We start from the raw sequence: 14,613 nt of genomic DNA, 5'->3' as shown, positions 1-14,613 counted from the left end.
TATGACGTCAAACTTGTCCCGTTTGTCGTCACGAAGACAATCGCTACCTTATAATTATCTCCTCAGCCACATGAGTGCCAACCGGCGCGCTTCCGAACCTCATTCCAAGTTGTTTATAGTTGTCTGGATCCTGGAAGACGCAGATGAGAGAGAGAGAGAGAGAGAGAGAGAGAGAGAGAGAGAGAGAGAGGTGATGGAAAAAACTAATTATTTATAGGCCGGAACATACAAGACGTTTAAGCCTAGAACGGAAAAATAAAGATAAATCCAAGCGTTTCCTTTGCTCTCTCTCTCTCTCTCTCTCTCTCTCTCTCTCTCTCTCTCTCTCCTTGAAAGAAGTGTCCATGAGACTGATTTGTATATGAAAAAAGTTATTTATAGGCCGGAACATACAGGATGTTTAAGACTGGAACGGAAAAATAGGGATAAATCCAAGCGTTTCCTTGCGCGCTTCTCTCTCTCTCTCTCTCTCTCTCTCTCTCTCTCTCTCTCTCTCTCTCTCTCTCCTTGAAAGAAGTGTCCATGAGACTGGTTTGCATAAAAAAATAGTTATTTATAGGCCGGAACATACAGGATGTTTAAGACTGGAACGGAAAAATAGAGACAAATCCAAGCGTTTCCCTAAGACAGTCTCTCTCTCTCTCTCTCTCTCTCTCTCTCTCTCTCTCTCTCTCTCTCTCTCCTTGAAAGAAGTGTCCATGAGACTGGTCCGTATATATAAAAAAAAAAAGATCGAATGTTACCTTGCGTGGTTGCCTTCTACGTTTGATTCTAAGCATACATCTGATATATGCGTACTTAATGTAAATTGTATATAGAATTACCCAATTATATGCTTTATGCCCCCATTTAATAGCGTCTTTCCCCAGCGTGTCTCTAAAGCACCGTATCTCCAATGCATTAAAATCAGAAATAGTCTCGTCCTTTCAGAAGGTGATTACCATTCATTTAAGCGTACGATCTCTTAACGGAAATATATTACAGTTTTGCCTTCCAGTACCTCTTCGTTTAGAAAACTGAATAAATCCGGTAATTATCCGTAATTGACCGAGTCAAATGAACATTCGCTGCATATTATATTTATACCTCTGAAAAAGCAAAAAAAAAGAAATGAAAAAAAAGAGCATCGCCGTGGGAGGGAAAGGGGACTGGGTTTTGCTTCTTTGAAGGGGACTTTAAGACATCCGGAGTGCGCAAGCGCGAGGACAGCCAATGTGCTGCTGCTCTAGTGATTTGAAAGAGTTCGCCAGTCTGGGGTGACCGAGGATGCAATGACGCCGTGTCTCCTTCGTTCCTCCTTTTCTTTTAGGCCATTTATATACATATACAGCATCTCTCCCATTCTTCCTCTTTTACGTCTGCGAATGACGTCACGGTGCCAACTAGCAAGCAGGCAGTGGCGCAGGAGATGCTTTCGATATGTCGGTTTTCACTTGTCATCCATTTTTTTTTTTCGGCGCAGATCAGGAAGGGGCATTTACCGAGCATGTATATATCCGGTATGTTATAAGTTTATAAGTCTCCAGATTTACAGGAGAAGGACGTAGCGACACGTAGACGAGGCTGAGGGCGTTTCCAGACCCCTTCTTCTTCTTCTTCGTCGTCGTCTTCTTCTTCTTCTTCTTCTTAGCTTGGGCTGACTGTCGTTATGGTAACCATCCACCGATCAATCCCTCCCCATCCATCCATAACTCGCCTCCCTCTCTCTCTCACTCTCTCTCTCTCTTTCCCTCATCCTACCCTGCGCAAAAGCCTCTCTCTCTCTCTCTCTCTCTCTCTCTCTCTCTCTCTCTCTCTCTCTCTCTCTCTCAATACGCAGCCCTGCTGACACGTGCAAAGGCCCTGGCTGACACGTGCAAAGGATTTGCTCACTAATATGCTAAAACACGTGTTCTTGCTCACTAGATATGCTAAAACACCCTGTGTTCTTGAATCTCCATCAGATGTCTCTCTCCTACAGATTTCTCATTACCCTTTCCTGTTTACTATTCTTCCTGGTTCTGTTTCTCACTACAGCAAACTCTCTCTCTCTCTCTCTCTCTCTCTCTCTCTCTCTCTCTCTCTCTCTCTAGAATTCATCCCACTGCTGTTTCAGTTTTCTCTCCCAGACGATGTTTCGACCTCATTAGCCATTTTTTGGGCCTATCCTTCAGCCTCTACTGTCATTTGGTGTGTCTTTTCCTTCACTTTTTTTAATTTTTTTAGGTTTTGGGTTTTTCTCAATCGACCTCTTTATGGCTGCGCAAATGATGATATAATCACGTTGTATATTGAGAAATAATTCCACAGATACTAACTGTGCGTGAGAATAATTTTTCCCCAGTAGAGGTCTAGTGCTGTCAGTGCACCTCATGTGGTGCACTGTAGGCATTACTTAAGTTCTTTGCAGCGGGCCTTCCTTAGGCCCCTAGCTGCTACCCCTTTCATTCCTTTACTGCACCTCCTTTCATATTAGCCTTCTTCCTTCTTACTTCCCTCAATCATCTCCTAGCAATTGATTCATAGTGCAACTGCTTTGAGGTTTTCCTCCTGTTACACCTTTCAGACTTTTACTGTCAGTTTCCGTTTCAGCACTGAATGACCTCGTTGGTCCCGGTGCTTGGCCCTTGGCCTAAATTCTATATTCAGTTCAGTTTAGGATACTTTTGCGAGTAAAAACAGAGGCGTCGAGAGAGGTCAGCATGCATGGTGCCTTTAAGCGGACTGATGTATTTTGTCTGGAATTAAATTTTGATTCCAAAATATTAGCTCTGGAGAGTTGCCGCGCTTTTTCATTTGGGGAAATTGGCGCTGACTTTAACGGAGTGTGGGGTAGGATATTTTAAAGCCTATAGCTACGCCGGTCGTGTTTTATCCTATGGCTGAACTAAAAGCGTTGGGACCGAGCCATTGTTTTTACATCGTACTCCACCATTCTTGCTATTTTTTTTACGGTGATGTATGCTTCATGTGATAACAGAAGGTTTGGTCTAATTTTTACACCGTACTAAGATATCTTAATTAATGTTCGAAGCCTCGAACATTTTAAATTTAAATGGACAACCGTCGCTGGCACAGGGATAAGGACAGCGAGAGATCCAGTTGACCGTTGGGGAGAGTCCACGGAGTCACCCTACTTTAAACATCTGCATAGGACGGCCCCCGTCCGATGCGTATTTGTTCATATTCTCTCCTTCGCAAATATCAGCTTTTACAAATAACTGTCCTTTCAGGGATGTGTACGGGTTGTTGTCCTTTCCCTTGTTGACGAGTTTGGCGAAGGGATTCATACGCAGAGGGTTCAAAACAAGAGTGGATGCCAAAAGTTTTTATCGCCAGTCGCTGTGCAAGCGTTTAGCTGCTGCGTTTGTTTATGAATTATTCAGTTTCCTTTAAAGATGGAATGGCAGCTTATAGTGTGACGTTTATGCAATAGAGCGCTTTCTCCGAGTTTATTTTTTAACATTTTGCCTTAACTGGGGGTTAGAGTTTTTTATCGGCTTAGACCGAGGTGGTTAGGTTTATGGAGACGCCCTGACCATACAAACCCGCCTTGGTTTAGACCTATGGTTCTTAACTATGATATGTAAGGTTGCTTGACCATTCCAACTCAGACATTGCCCTTCATCATGCGGACTAAGGGTTTGAACCATTTTCTCTAGCAGAAAGAGAACTGGCTGACCTTCCTTCAGAATGAAATCAAATTCAGAAAATACCAAGTATAGCCTGGTGGAAAATGTAGAGGAATAGTCCAGCAATTTCATTTAGAGGGTCAGTGCCTGTCAGGCCGTCATCAACGTTCTGAGTTTGGGGACGACTTCGACCTTTTCCACTTATATGGGAATTGGAAAACCCACTTGGCTGAGAACCTCTCTACAAATGACGAATTAGAGGAATTTATTTCTGGTGATGGAAATTCATTTCTCGGTATAATGTGGTTCGGATTCCACAATAAGCTGTAGGTCCCGTTGCTAGGTAACCAGTTGGTTCTTAGCCACGTAAAATAAGTCTAATCCTTCGGGCCAGCCCTACGAGAGCTGTTAATCAGCTCAGTCGTCTGGTTAAACTAAAGTATACTTGACTTTTTCCAGATCACAAATGGGCCTGTCAAAAGGACCATCAATTACATAACTGAAGAAGCGTTTTAGGGTATCCCATCCCCCTGTATCAGTATCATATAGGGGACCCTAACAACTCCTTGCCAGACATGCCAAGGAGTCCCCCTTGAGATGCCTGAAGGGCACAATATACCAACGCATATAGAGCATCATAATGGGCTCCCCTCAGTGAATACTTTGAAGGTTAAATTTTTTTATTTGTTGGCTACATTGAGGTAGAGATCTAACAGAATATTGACACCCCAAGTGTATATTGATATTATGCTTAAGAGACCTTCATGAAAGTTGAGGACAAAGACAGCCTACAACAATTCAAGGATGCTTTAGAAGCCAAATCAGGTCTACAGGTCCATGCAGGAAGATGTAGTGATGCCCATCATCTCTTCTTAGACAGTCTCCTAAATTTTTATGATGAAAATGGTGCTAGTGAGTGTCCCACTCAGCACCTTTAGCCCACCATCCACGCAGTGCCCACTCATGCTACAGTAATTAGGCAGCTACCAATGAGAGAACCACACAGCAGCGTGTAGGCAACGGCTTCGCAGAGGCGTCGGGCTCAAGAGGAAGATCACCATTGAATCGTACGACTGGAGAAATGATAACAACGAAATTTGATACAACAACACAGCCCTTTACTATCGCTGCCATATAACGGTGCCCTGCAAAGAAGATGAAACAAAGATCCAATAAATTATGGCTTCCAACATCCTCCCTTTATTGTCAGTCAGAGAAAACATCTCGCCTCCTGCTCAAGAGCACTGTCAGCCCCGCCCTCGCCAACCGAGTCCAGAGATGCTGCCTGGTAAATAAATAAGAGTGTGTGCCGCTTCATACATCATGCGGCCAGGATCCGTCTGTTGTGGGAGTTAACCTGCCACCTTCAAAGTGGCACTATTAAGAGGCGTTACTACGACAAAGACCGCATCCATCTTTCAAGGAAGCTTATAGTGTAATTGCTTAGAAAATAACCTGTTGGTAAGCTATTATGGAGTTTAATTCGTATATTCAAGGAGGCTTACAGTGTAATTGCATAGAAAATAACCTGCTGGCAAGCTGCTCTGAAGTTTAATTCGTGTATTCAAGGAAGCTTACAGTGTAATTACACGGAAAATAACCTGTTGGCAAGCTGCTCTGAAGTTTAATTCGTACGTGTGTACATACACGTCAAAACAGAGGAGTAGTCCAAAAAAGAAGAATTGTTATTTAAATATTTATTGTTATTAGGGCTTATGCATGTATGTTGAAGTATCGTAAGGACTTGTTTGTTTGAGTGTGCGTGCGTGTGAGAGAGAGAGAGAGACAGAGACTGAGAGAGAGGGGGGGGAGGGAGGGGGCTGCAATCAAACCCAGTAGGCATTTCGACCTGCGCTCCCTGTGTGGAATATTTCATATCGGTTAAGAAAACGGGACTGGGGTCAAGGGCATCCAGACCGAGCGCCATATTCACGAGGTCAAGAGGACCATAATTCTGTTGGGAGTTTATTATAGCCCTCCTGGTATATGGACGGGGGCCAGTGCCCCCTGCCTTTAAATTAAAAGGTGGTTTATTTCTGTGATAACGACTCGCGGGAATGGGTTTTTATCCAGGTTCTTGCCTTCATTACTGGAGAATAAACTGAGAATGGAGCCAGGTTAATTTGAACATGTTCGAAATGGCCAATAAAAAAAGAATTTGCTTGCATTTCTAAGCAGTAATTTGCTTCTTTCGTGTATTTGGCTCTCGTAAGAGTTCTTGTTCTGAGTGTATTTTAATATATTTACTTATATTTTTTATATGTTTGTTTTTTTAGTTTGTTAATTTATGTTTTTTGTTTAATAATTGATCTCTTCTTTCTGTATTTCGTATTACCGTCTGTTATTTCTTTCAGATGAACATCATATTCTTTGGAAGTTTGGATTTAAAGTCAGTGGCCCCTTTGGTGGGCTTGATCCATATGAATAGGGTTCACCTTATGAATAATAATAATAATAATAATAATAATAATAATAATAATAATAATAATGATAATAATAATAATGATAATAATAATAATATTAATAATAATGTGTCATAAAAATCCACAATTATATAGTAAATATATCACTTTGTAAAATAAACAAAGACTTCCGAACACTTGAACGGTGTTCCTCATCAGTTCAAGTGTTCGAGAGTCTTTGTTTATTTCACATAGTAATATATTTACTATATAATTGTGGATTTTTATTACGCAGATTGTTTTTCACGAAATGGTGAAAGTCTTAGCAATAATAATAATAATATAATAATAATAATAATAAATGGATAAGCAGTATTTCCAAGTAAATTTGCATCTCCTGAACGTACGTTGGAATTCTCGCTCCATTTCTCATTGTCGTTAGTGCACAGATATTACGCACCGTTCAAATTATGCATTATGTCTATGCATAATGCGAATTACCGTCACGCGTCTCCTACACTATTACCTCGTTTGATGGGACATCTCTTCATATTACCAAATATGACAGTGGTTATGGCCATGTGCCAACTGCATTATCGTCGCATCTGTCTCGATCATTGTGTATGACTTTGTATGTTTTTCATTAATAAAATATTTCTCTTAATTTTTTTTTTTTTTGGCAGTGCTGTTTCCGGAATCATCACGTCACTGTATTAATCATTTAGTGATTTTGTGTAATGTATTTTTTTAAATATTTTTTCCTTAATTTTTAGTTTTCTGTAAAAGAAAACTGTTGTGCCGGCTTTGTCTGTCCGTCCGCACTTTTTTCTGTCCACATTTTCTGTCCGCCCTTAGAGCTTAAAAACTACTGAGGCTAGAGGGCTGCAAATTGGTGTGTTGATCATCCACCTTCCAGTCATCAAACATACCAAATTGCAGCCGCCTAACCCCAATGGTTTTTATTTTATTTAAGGTTAAAATTAGCCATAATCATGCATCTGGCAACAGTATAGGCCAGGCCACCACCGGGCAGTGGTTAAAATTTCATGGGCCGCGGCTCATACAGGTATAAACCGAGACCACCGAAAGATAGATCTGTTTTCAGTGGCCTTGATTATGCGCTGTACAGAAAACTCGATTGCACCGAAGAAACTTCGGCGCATTTTTTACTTATGTTTGTTTCTTGGGTTAGATTTGGCTAAATTTAATAAAATTCTAGAAGTCTTATTTTATTCTGTTCATGATTAGTTAGTAAAAATCATAACTTAAGATTTGATATTGTATCGAGATCGTACGTACAACTGTTGCTGCCTCAAATTTCAAATTTTTTTTTTTTTTTTTTTTTATGAGACCAGTGCCATAACTTATTTTCAAACTTCAATCATAAACTGAAATTCTCAACTATTGCTTTCCATCAGTTCTCTTTCATTCTCTTTCCGCTAATCTGCCCAACTTCTGCAACATTGTCTACTGCAGTTCTGTCCTCTTATTTAAGAACGAACTTCGAGAAAACCCTTTTGAGAGTTATTTAAATAACTCTAGTAATAATAGATATCTCATTTCCGCTTATCTCCCAAATTTCATCAACATTCTATCTATTCATGTATTTACTTTAAGTCCCTGATTATCATCCTTGCCATATTCGCGTCTGTCAAAATTCCTTGGTTGTCTTAATCTCCTATTCTCTCTCTCTCATTTCAGCTGAAGGATTTATATCGCCATAACATTTTATTTCCACAATATAATTTTCTTGTTAAATTTTCCAGATTATCTTCCTCATTACATTCACAGTTCTCATCGCAATTTTCCTTTCAGACTCAACAGATGGAGTGAGAGAGAGAGAGAAAAAGAGTGAGAGAGAGAGATTTTTCCACTGCCCACTCTCGCGATAACAATACGAGTCAAGTGAACGCCTAATTAAAGGTGTCCTTGGAAGAACCCTTAGGGTTCAGGCTTCCTCGAATTCAAGTGGGATTTTTCGACCTTACAGACGAAAATCTACCGAGTCTTGTCCGAGATTCGATGAGCACTTAGGAATGCGTTCGATCTCCACAAAAATTTTGGGCTCGTTCAGAACTCGGCGCGAGTTGCTGAAATGTATCAAGTCCATTTGCGAGTTACGAAGTCTTGCGAGTTCGTATTGGGCATGAGTGGAAACGGGAAGATTGAGCGCACATGTTAATATGGATGGTAGAGAATGGAAGCAATAATGATAATGAGATGAGAAAAGAGGCCATTCACAGCAGGCAAAGCAATCAAGGGTAACAGAATGTGAGCAAAACATTTAGAGGCCACTGAGAGTGCCTATGGAGGCCAGGAATGGATTGTATAAAGGGATAGTTGAACCAACTCTCCTCCATGGAAGTGAAGTGGGGATGCTGAATATGTTTAAAATATGATGGAAACTGTAAAGATGAATTATTTACATTCTATTTGAGGTACAAGAAGAACAGGAAGGGTGAGAAAAGGGGACTGGTTAGTGGAGGTAAAAGGTTTTGAGAGACAAGACTGGTAGATGGATTTCGTCTGTAAGGATGAAAAATCAATTCGAGGAAGCCTGAACCCTAAGGGTTCTTCCATGTTTTTAGAGAGGTTTGGTCATGTCTCTCTCTCTCTCACTTTTTCTCTCTCTCTCTCACTCCATCTGTAGAGTCTGAAAGGAAAATGGGATGAGAACTTATGGGGAAGGAATGGGAGATTATGGGTAGGTAAAAAGAGTATGCAGTTAGAATTGCTGGGGGGAAAGAGGCGAGAAAGACCAAGAAATGGATGAGTAAATTGAGTTAAAGAGGTGTTGGAGAGGACACGAGATTTATTTACCTGAAGCTAGAGGCAGATTGTGCCTTGTGTGTATAGGGGTTCGATGTGCTACTAGTGAGCCTTGTGTGTAGGTGTATGAAGTGGCTGATTTTGCGGAAGTGTTCTTTGTAGGGCGTTCATCCATGTTTCAGCAGTTTCATTGTGAATGTGACAATGATCATTGTCCGTTCTTTTCTTTTCTGGAAGCTATATATATATATATATATATATATATATATATATATATATATATATATATATATATATATATATATATATATACAGTATATATATGTATATATATATATATATATATATATATATATATATATATATATATATATATATATATATATATAGAGAGAGAGAGAGAGAGAGAGAGAGAGAGAGAGAGAGAGAGAGAGAGAGAGAGAGAGAGAGAGAGAGAGAGAGAGAGAGAGAGAGACTTATTTATGTATGCATATACACACATACGTACATAAATACATGCATACATAAATATGTCTGTGTATACAATCATTTACACACACACACATACATACATACATATATATAATTAATATGATATGGCCGGATTAGACCGTGGCCACCGACGACCAGATCACTGCGAATATAATGAACAAATCAAATTGAGGCCCGTCCCTTGATTAACCCAGCTTTGATGTGGTCACTGTATCTTCGTATATCGGACGTATTTTTTTATGGTTCGTTCGTTACTCATTTTGGGTATTTTCTTTTATCATTTTTCCGTCACTTAAAAAGTACAGCATAAGTTCTATTATCGTCCATATATTTCTTTTCGTTATTATTCCCTTTAGCAACTTGTCATCAGTTTCGTATCTTACTCTGTCAGCCGTTCCTTTGATTGATTGAATCGCATCACGTCAATCAGTTACTGCTCTCCGCCATATTTCTTTCATGTGACGTTCATTTGTTTTCTTCTTCTTTCTTCCCCAGGTACAGAGATTGTCTTCCGAGACGACGGCGGGGGCGTCAGTCTTCTCAACGTCCCCAATCTCACCGTAACTCCTCTGGTTTCCAATTTCACTTTCGTAAGTAAAGTCATTTTGCCGTTCAGGAAGATTCCTGGGGCCTCAGAAAGATTCTTGGAGCTTCAGAAAGATTCATGGGGCGTCAGAAAGATTCCTGGAGCTTCGGAAAGATTCCTGGGGCCTCAGAAAGATTCCTGGAGCTTCAGAAAGATCCCTGGGGTGTCAGAAAGGTTCTTGAGGCTTCAGAAAGATTCCTGGGGCGTCAGAAAGATTCCTGGAGCTTCAGAAAGATTCCTGGAGCTTCAGAAAGATTCCTGGGGCGTCAGAAAGATTCCTGGAGCTTCAGAAAGATTCCTGGAGCTTCAGAAAGATTCCTGAGGCTTCAGAAAGATTCCTGGAGCTTCAGAAAGATATTTCATAGCTTAATATTGGTAGTATTAGGAATATTAAATTTACCGTAGTAAACAATACGTACAAAAAATGAATAAACGAATTCTGTAGGCTTGTAGAACACATACAATTTACCGTCGTAATTATTTTTGTTTACATTGGAGTTATTTCATACTAAATAGAGCGCTGCATTTGTGCTTTCACTTCTTCCTTTTCGTAATAGGATAAAAGATCTTTGATATACTTTAAATTGACCATTTTCAGCTTATTACTCTAATTTCATAGGACGACTGAATCGAAAATTATAACTGGTGCGCGATGATGAGAACCTTTCTTACCATAATGGAAGTCGATTAGGATTGAGACCCTTGTTTAAATTGTACATTGATTCTTCAAAATTGTTTTGAAGCCAGTAAGTTTTCCACATGATGTTTAATCTTTAAAAAAAAAAGTCTTTCAGAATTGTAAAACTGGTCTCTGTTGATTTTCTCCCTCTAACTTCCGTTTTTTTCTTTGTTTTTCAGCGTCGATTAAGTATAGAATTGTTCGACGTCTCTCCTGACAAGAAATACATTTTGTTAAAACATGACGTTCGCCAGGTAAGGTTATTTAGTTCCAGTAATAGACATAGATAAGTACAGTCTTACGCTCTTTAACAATTAAGAAGATTCAAGGCAATATTCTTACAAATTCTTACAGTCTTTCCGAGATAGCCTGAGATATTTTACACTTCTTACAGTCTACCACACTGCCCTAAAATGGAAAATGCAGTATCTGCAAAATTTTCGAAATTGAGATATGTCACCTGTTGGGCTCGTGAAACACTAATACTTAAGTTACTGCAGTTTCAGTATCTGCAAAATCAGTAGTAAGGCAAGGGAGCATCTACCATGAAACACTAATACACAAGTTACTGCAGTTTCAGAATGATTCTTCAGTGCTTTCTTTAAGGGGTCCCATTTGCAGTATCTGCAAAATCAGTAAGGGAGTATCTGCCATTTTTGTCAGTTTTGTATTTTTTGCAGATACTGCAGTCTTCCAATTTAGGGCAGTACCGTTACTTCAGATGAGATGCTTTAATGCAAGCATTAGTATAAACCTGAAATATTTATCTTAATGAAAATTAATCATTTGTGGATGACTATTCTGTTCTCTCCCCCTTCCGTCAACGCCTACAGAGCCACCGTTACAATCACTTAGCCAAATATACAGTTCTGCGGATGGACACAGAGTAAGTAGATTATGCATTTTCTTAGAACATTGTATTTGAATAGTATTTTAAGTATGTAAGTCACAGAATAATATATATATATATATATATATATATATATATATATATATATATATATATATATATATATATATATATATATATATATATATATATATATATGCATTTCTTGAACTCCACTTTTAAATTATAATTTGTTGGCAAATGGTTCACAAACTGGATGATAAAGGAAATAAATCAGTCTTTTTTTTTTTTTTCAACTGACAAACTTAGGCAGTGTATGAATGTTTGTTTTTCATGAAATGCAAAACAGTAAATCCTTCTTTTCCTCTGATATTAAGGATCCTCTCTTGTGAGTACTTTGAAAACCCTAAAATTGACTAATGGTACCAAAGTTCCTTCCGTGGGATATCGAGGATCAGTCTTCCTCATTTCCCATAACATGAAAAACAACCTTCCATACCGTCTTTGAGTCAACTTTCTCAATCTATTTCCATTCCTTGTATCTTCTTCCCCAGTCCCACATCACCCATATCCACCCCCCCGTCACTGGCATGTTCTTAGCGCTCTTGATTGGTTCCACCTCCTCTCTTCCATACTGTCTCCATTTTCTCATAAAATTTAAGGTCATTTTCCCGCGTTACCGGACGATATTCTCCCCTCGCTTTGTGTGTGTGTGTGTGTGTGTACTCGCCGCTGCCCTTCGGTAATGAATTAATGGAGCGATGAAAATATTTTAGATTCTGAAACGGATTTATGCTTTGATGGCTAAGAACTACTACGCAGATATTGGTAAGTCCGGTACTATTACGTCTTTTTCTGAAATTGAATCCTGTATAATGACCATTTTAAAAGGTTTCTTTTAGTGGGAAAAACTTTTCTAATCATTGATTTGTAAAGGAATGGATTTATAGTAAATGTATTGTATAACGCATATTTCCCAATGTATAATATATGACGTATGATAAATTCAATAATATGATAGAAAAATATAGCGCGCTTGTATACCTACCTGGGCTGTTCTTGGTGTCATGCTACCTGCTGAGCTGGTCCTCACTTCTTGCTAGAGAACCTGTAAGTTCCTTTTTTGAAAGTGAGGTTACAACAAGCCACACTCTGTGTCCTGTCATTTCTAGCATTGCACATGCCAGGATGGACAGGAGGTTAGAGGATTCATCCTTCCCTTGCTCACTTGCATGACTGGAAGCTGACATGCCCGAGTGGGAGGTCAACATCGGTCATGACCTTGAGACAATTCCTCCCACCTCAGAAATAAGTATCTGTATAAAATTTAAGGATTTGTATTCATTGTTGGAACAAGTGGCAAAATTTTTATAGGTAAAATATGCATTTTTCCTGGAGGAAGAGTGACGGTGCAGATCTGAGGCATCAGTGTTCCTGTGCTAGGTACCACCAATTTTGAAAACCTTGGTCCCAAAGTTTCAAGACTGGACCAGCTGTCGCCAAAAGCTATCAATATAAAAGATTTCTTAAATATTTACCATATTTAAGTATATATATGTCTAACTACATAGAATATAATTGTTATGCATAAAATACAGTTTACAATTTTGAGTCGTAACACACGCATATGTGACAGCTTTGGGAAATTCAGGAACAAACTGTCTTCAAAATAGAAAGAAAAACAAAGATCATAGAGTAATCTGTCAACGAATTTCTGGTACTGTTTTCATTTTGTTATTATCACCGTTGCGCTGTTAGAGCTGCAATCATCGTCATTGGTGCATCGTGTTCCCTACCAGCAAACCCCACTCAGAGAAACGCAGTGTATACAGGGATGTGGCAACAGATTGCAAAGGAAGTTGCCCCCGTCAGGTGAGGAGAGGGCGCGCTGAATGTCAGAGGAGACTGCTGGCTCACGTTGGGCCAACAACAAAAACAGTTCATACTCTTCCCCGTTGGACGCTGGGAATTTAAAGAAGAACAGCCTTGACTTTGTGAGACATTAGAGGGCTAAACCATTTGTTTTGTTGCATAACATTCAGCGGGAAGTCATGAGGCGAGCAAAAAAAAAAAATATATACGTATCGGTGAAGTTCGCAACAATAACAATAAAGCTACATTGCAAGTTGCAGAAGGATTGAGAAAAGGGCATATTAAAGCGCAGTTTTTAATTTAAAAAAAAAAGGTTGCGTGATGGTTAGGTCTTCTTCTTAGGCGAGAAGAGAAAAATAGATATTTTCTTGGGGGGGGCACCAGGAGATGAGAAAAGCGCAGTTTGTGTCAAGTTCTCGAAAGTCATAAAAAAAAATATGATAGGGGAATGTTTCTGGAGATGAGCGGGAAAAGAATATTAGGACGGAGTTTACGAGAGAGGTACAAAATTGGTCAGCGTAAAGATTCCGAAAGACGAGGAGGAAGGGATATATTACGAAACGGGTTACAAGGATAATAAAGGAATTTATTAGAGCAATATTTCACTGAAGATTCAGAAGACAATGAGGTAGTAATATTTTCGGATGAATTTTATGAGGAGGACAAAATATATTCGCGTTGGAGCTCCAAACTTGATCAGGAAAAGGAGATTAGGGGTGAAATATTTCGATGATAGGACGGGAATGGCTCAAGCATAGAGAAGAAACTGATATTGACAAAATGTTTATTTTTTTAAATTCCCAATACAAAAAAATATCATCGTAAATATTTTGATGGTACAAAAAAAAACGATATGAAGGTAACATTTCTAAGATTTAAAAAGGAAACAGGGTGACTGTTTGAATGTGCCAAAATGATATCACCAAGTAGAATTGTGGGAATGAAGAGTAAGTCTCCAAACAGAACAACAATGGCAGTCTTGTATGTTCTGCTAATATTGTGAAAGTACAAAATGTCTTCTTGATAACTTGACGCTGGAAATGTCCAGTAGATTAATATTATAATTTTTTTGAAGAGGACAATTCATGACATTTTTATACTGTTGTAATTCTTTTGGTGTTGAATGAAAACCTGGCCATAAGTCATATTTGACAGAAAGTTAATGTAAGAGTCATGCAAAGATTGAAGTTCTGGGACAGGTCTGGAAAACTTTCTGAGACATATGGAAAAGGAAAAGTGAAGTTCTTGGACATACTTAGAAAAGGAAGAGTGAGACATTCTGGAAAGGAAGAGTATCTGGAAAAGAAAAGAAGAGTGAAGTTCTGAGACATGTCTGGAAAAGGAAGAATTAA

At 39.0% G+C, this 14,613-nt stretch overlaps 1 protein-coding gene across 1 annotated transcript in view; it reads left to right on the top strand.

The window, feature by feature from the left end:
* LOC136846185 (inactive dipeptidyl peptidase 10-like) overlaps nt 1-14,613 on the top strand; it is a 721,139-nt gene that overhangs the window by 684,655 nt on the left and 21,871 nt on the right. Inside the window, 3 exon segments of the mRNA XM_067117007.1 lie at nt 9,770-9,864; nt 10,719-10,793; nt 11,373-11,425. Of these exon segments, the coding sequence (XP_066973108.1) occupies nt 9,770-9,864; nt 10,719-10,793; nt 11,373-11,425 (223 nt within the window).

Source organism: Macrobrachium rosenbergii, chromosome 14, assembly GCF_040412425.1.
Source record: "Macrobrachium rosenbergii isolate ZJJX-2024 chromosome 14, ASM4041242v1, whole genome shotgun sequence".
NCBI lineage: Eukaryota > Metazoa > Arthropoda > Malacostraca > Decapoda > Palaemonidae > Macrobrachium > Macrobrachium rosenbergii.
This window is presented reverse-complemented; position numbering and strand designations above follow the sequence as displayed.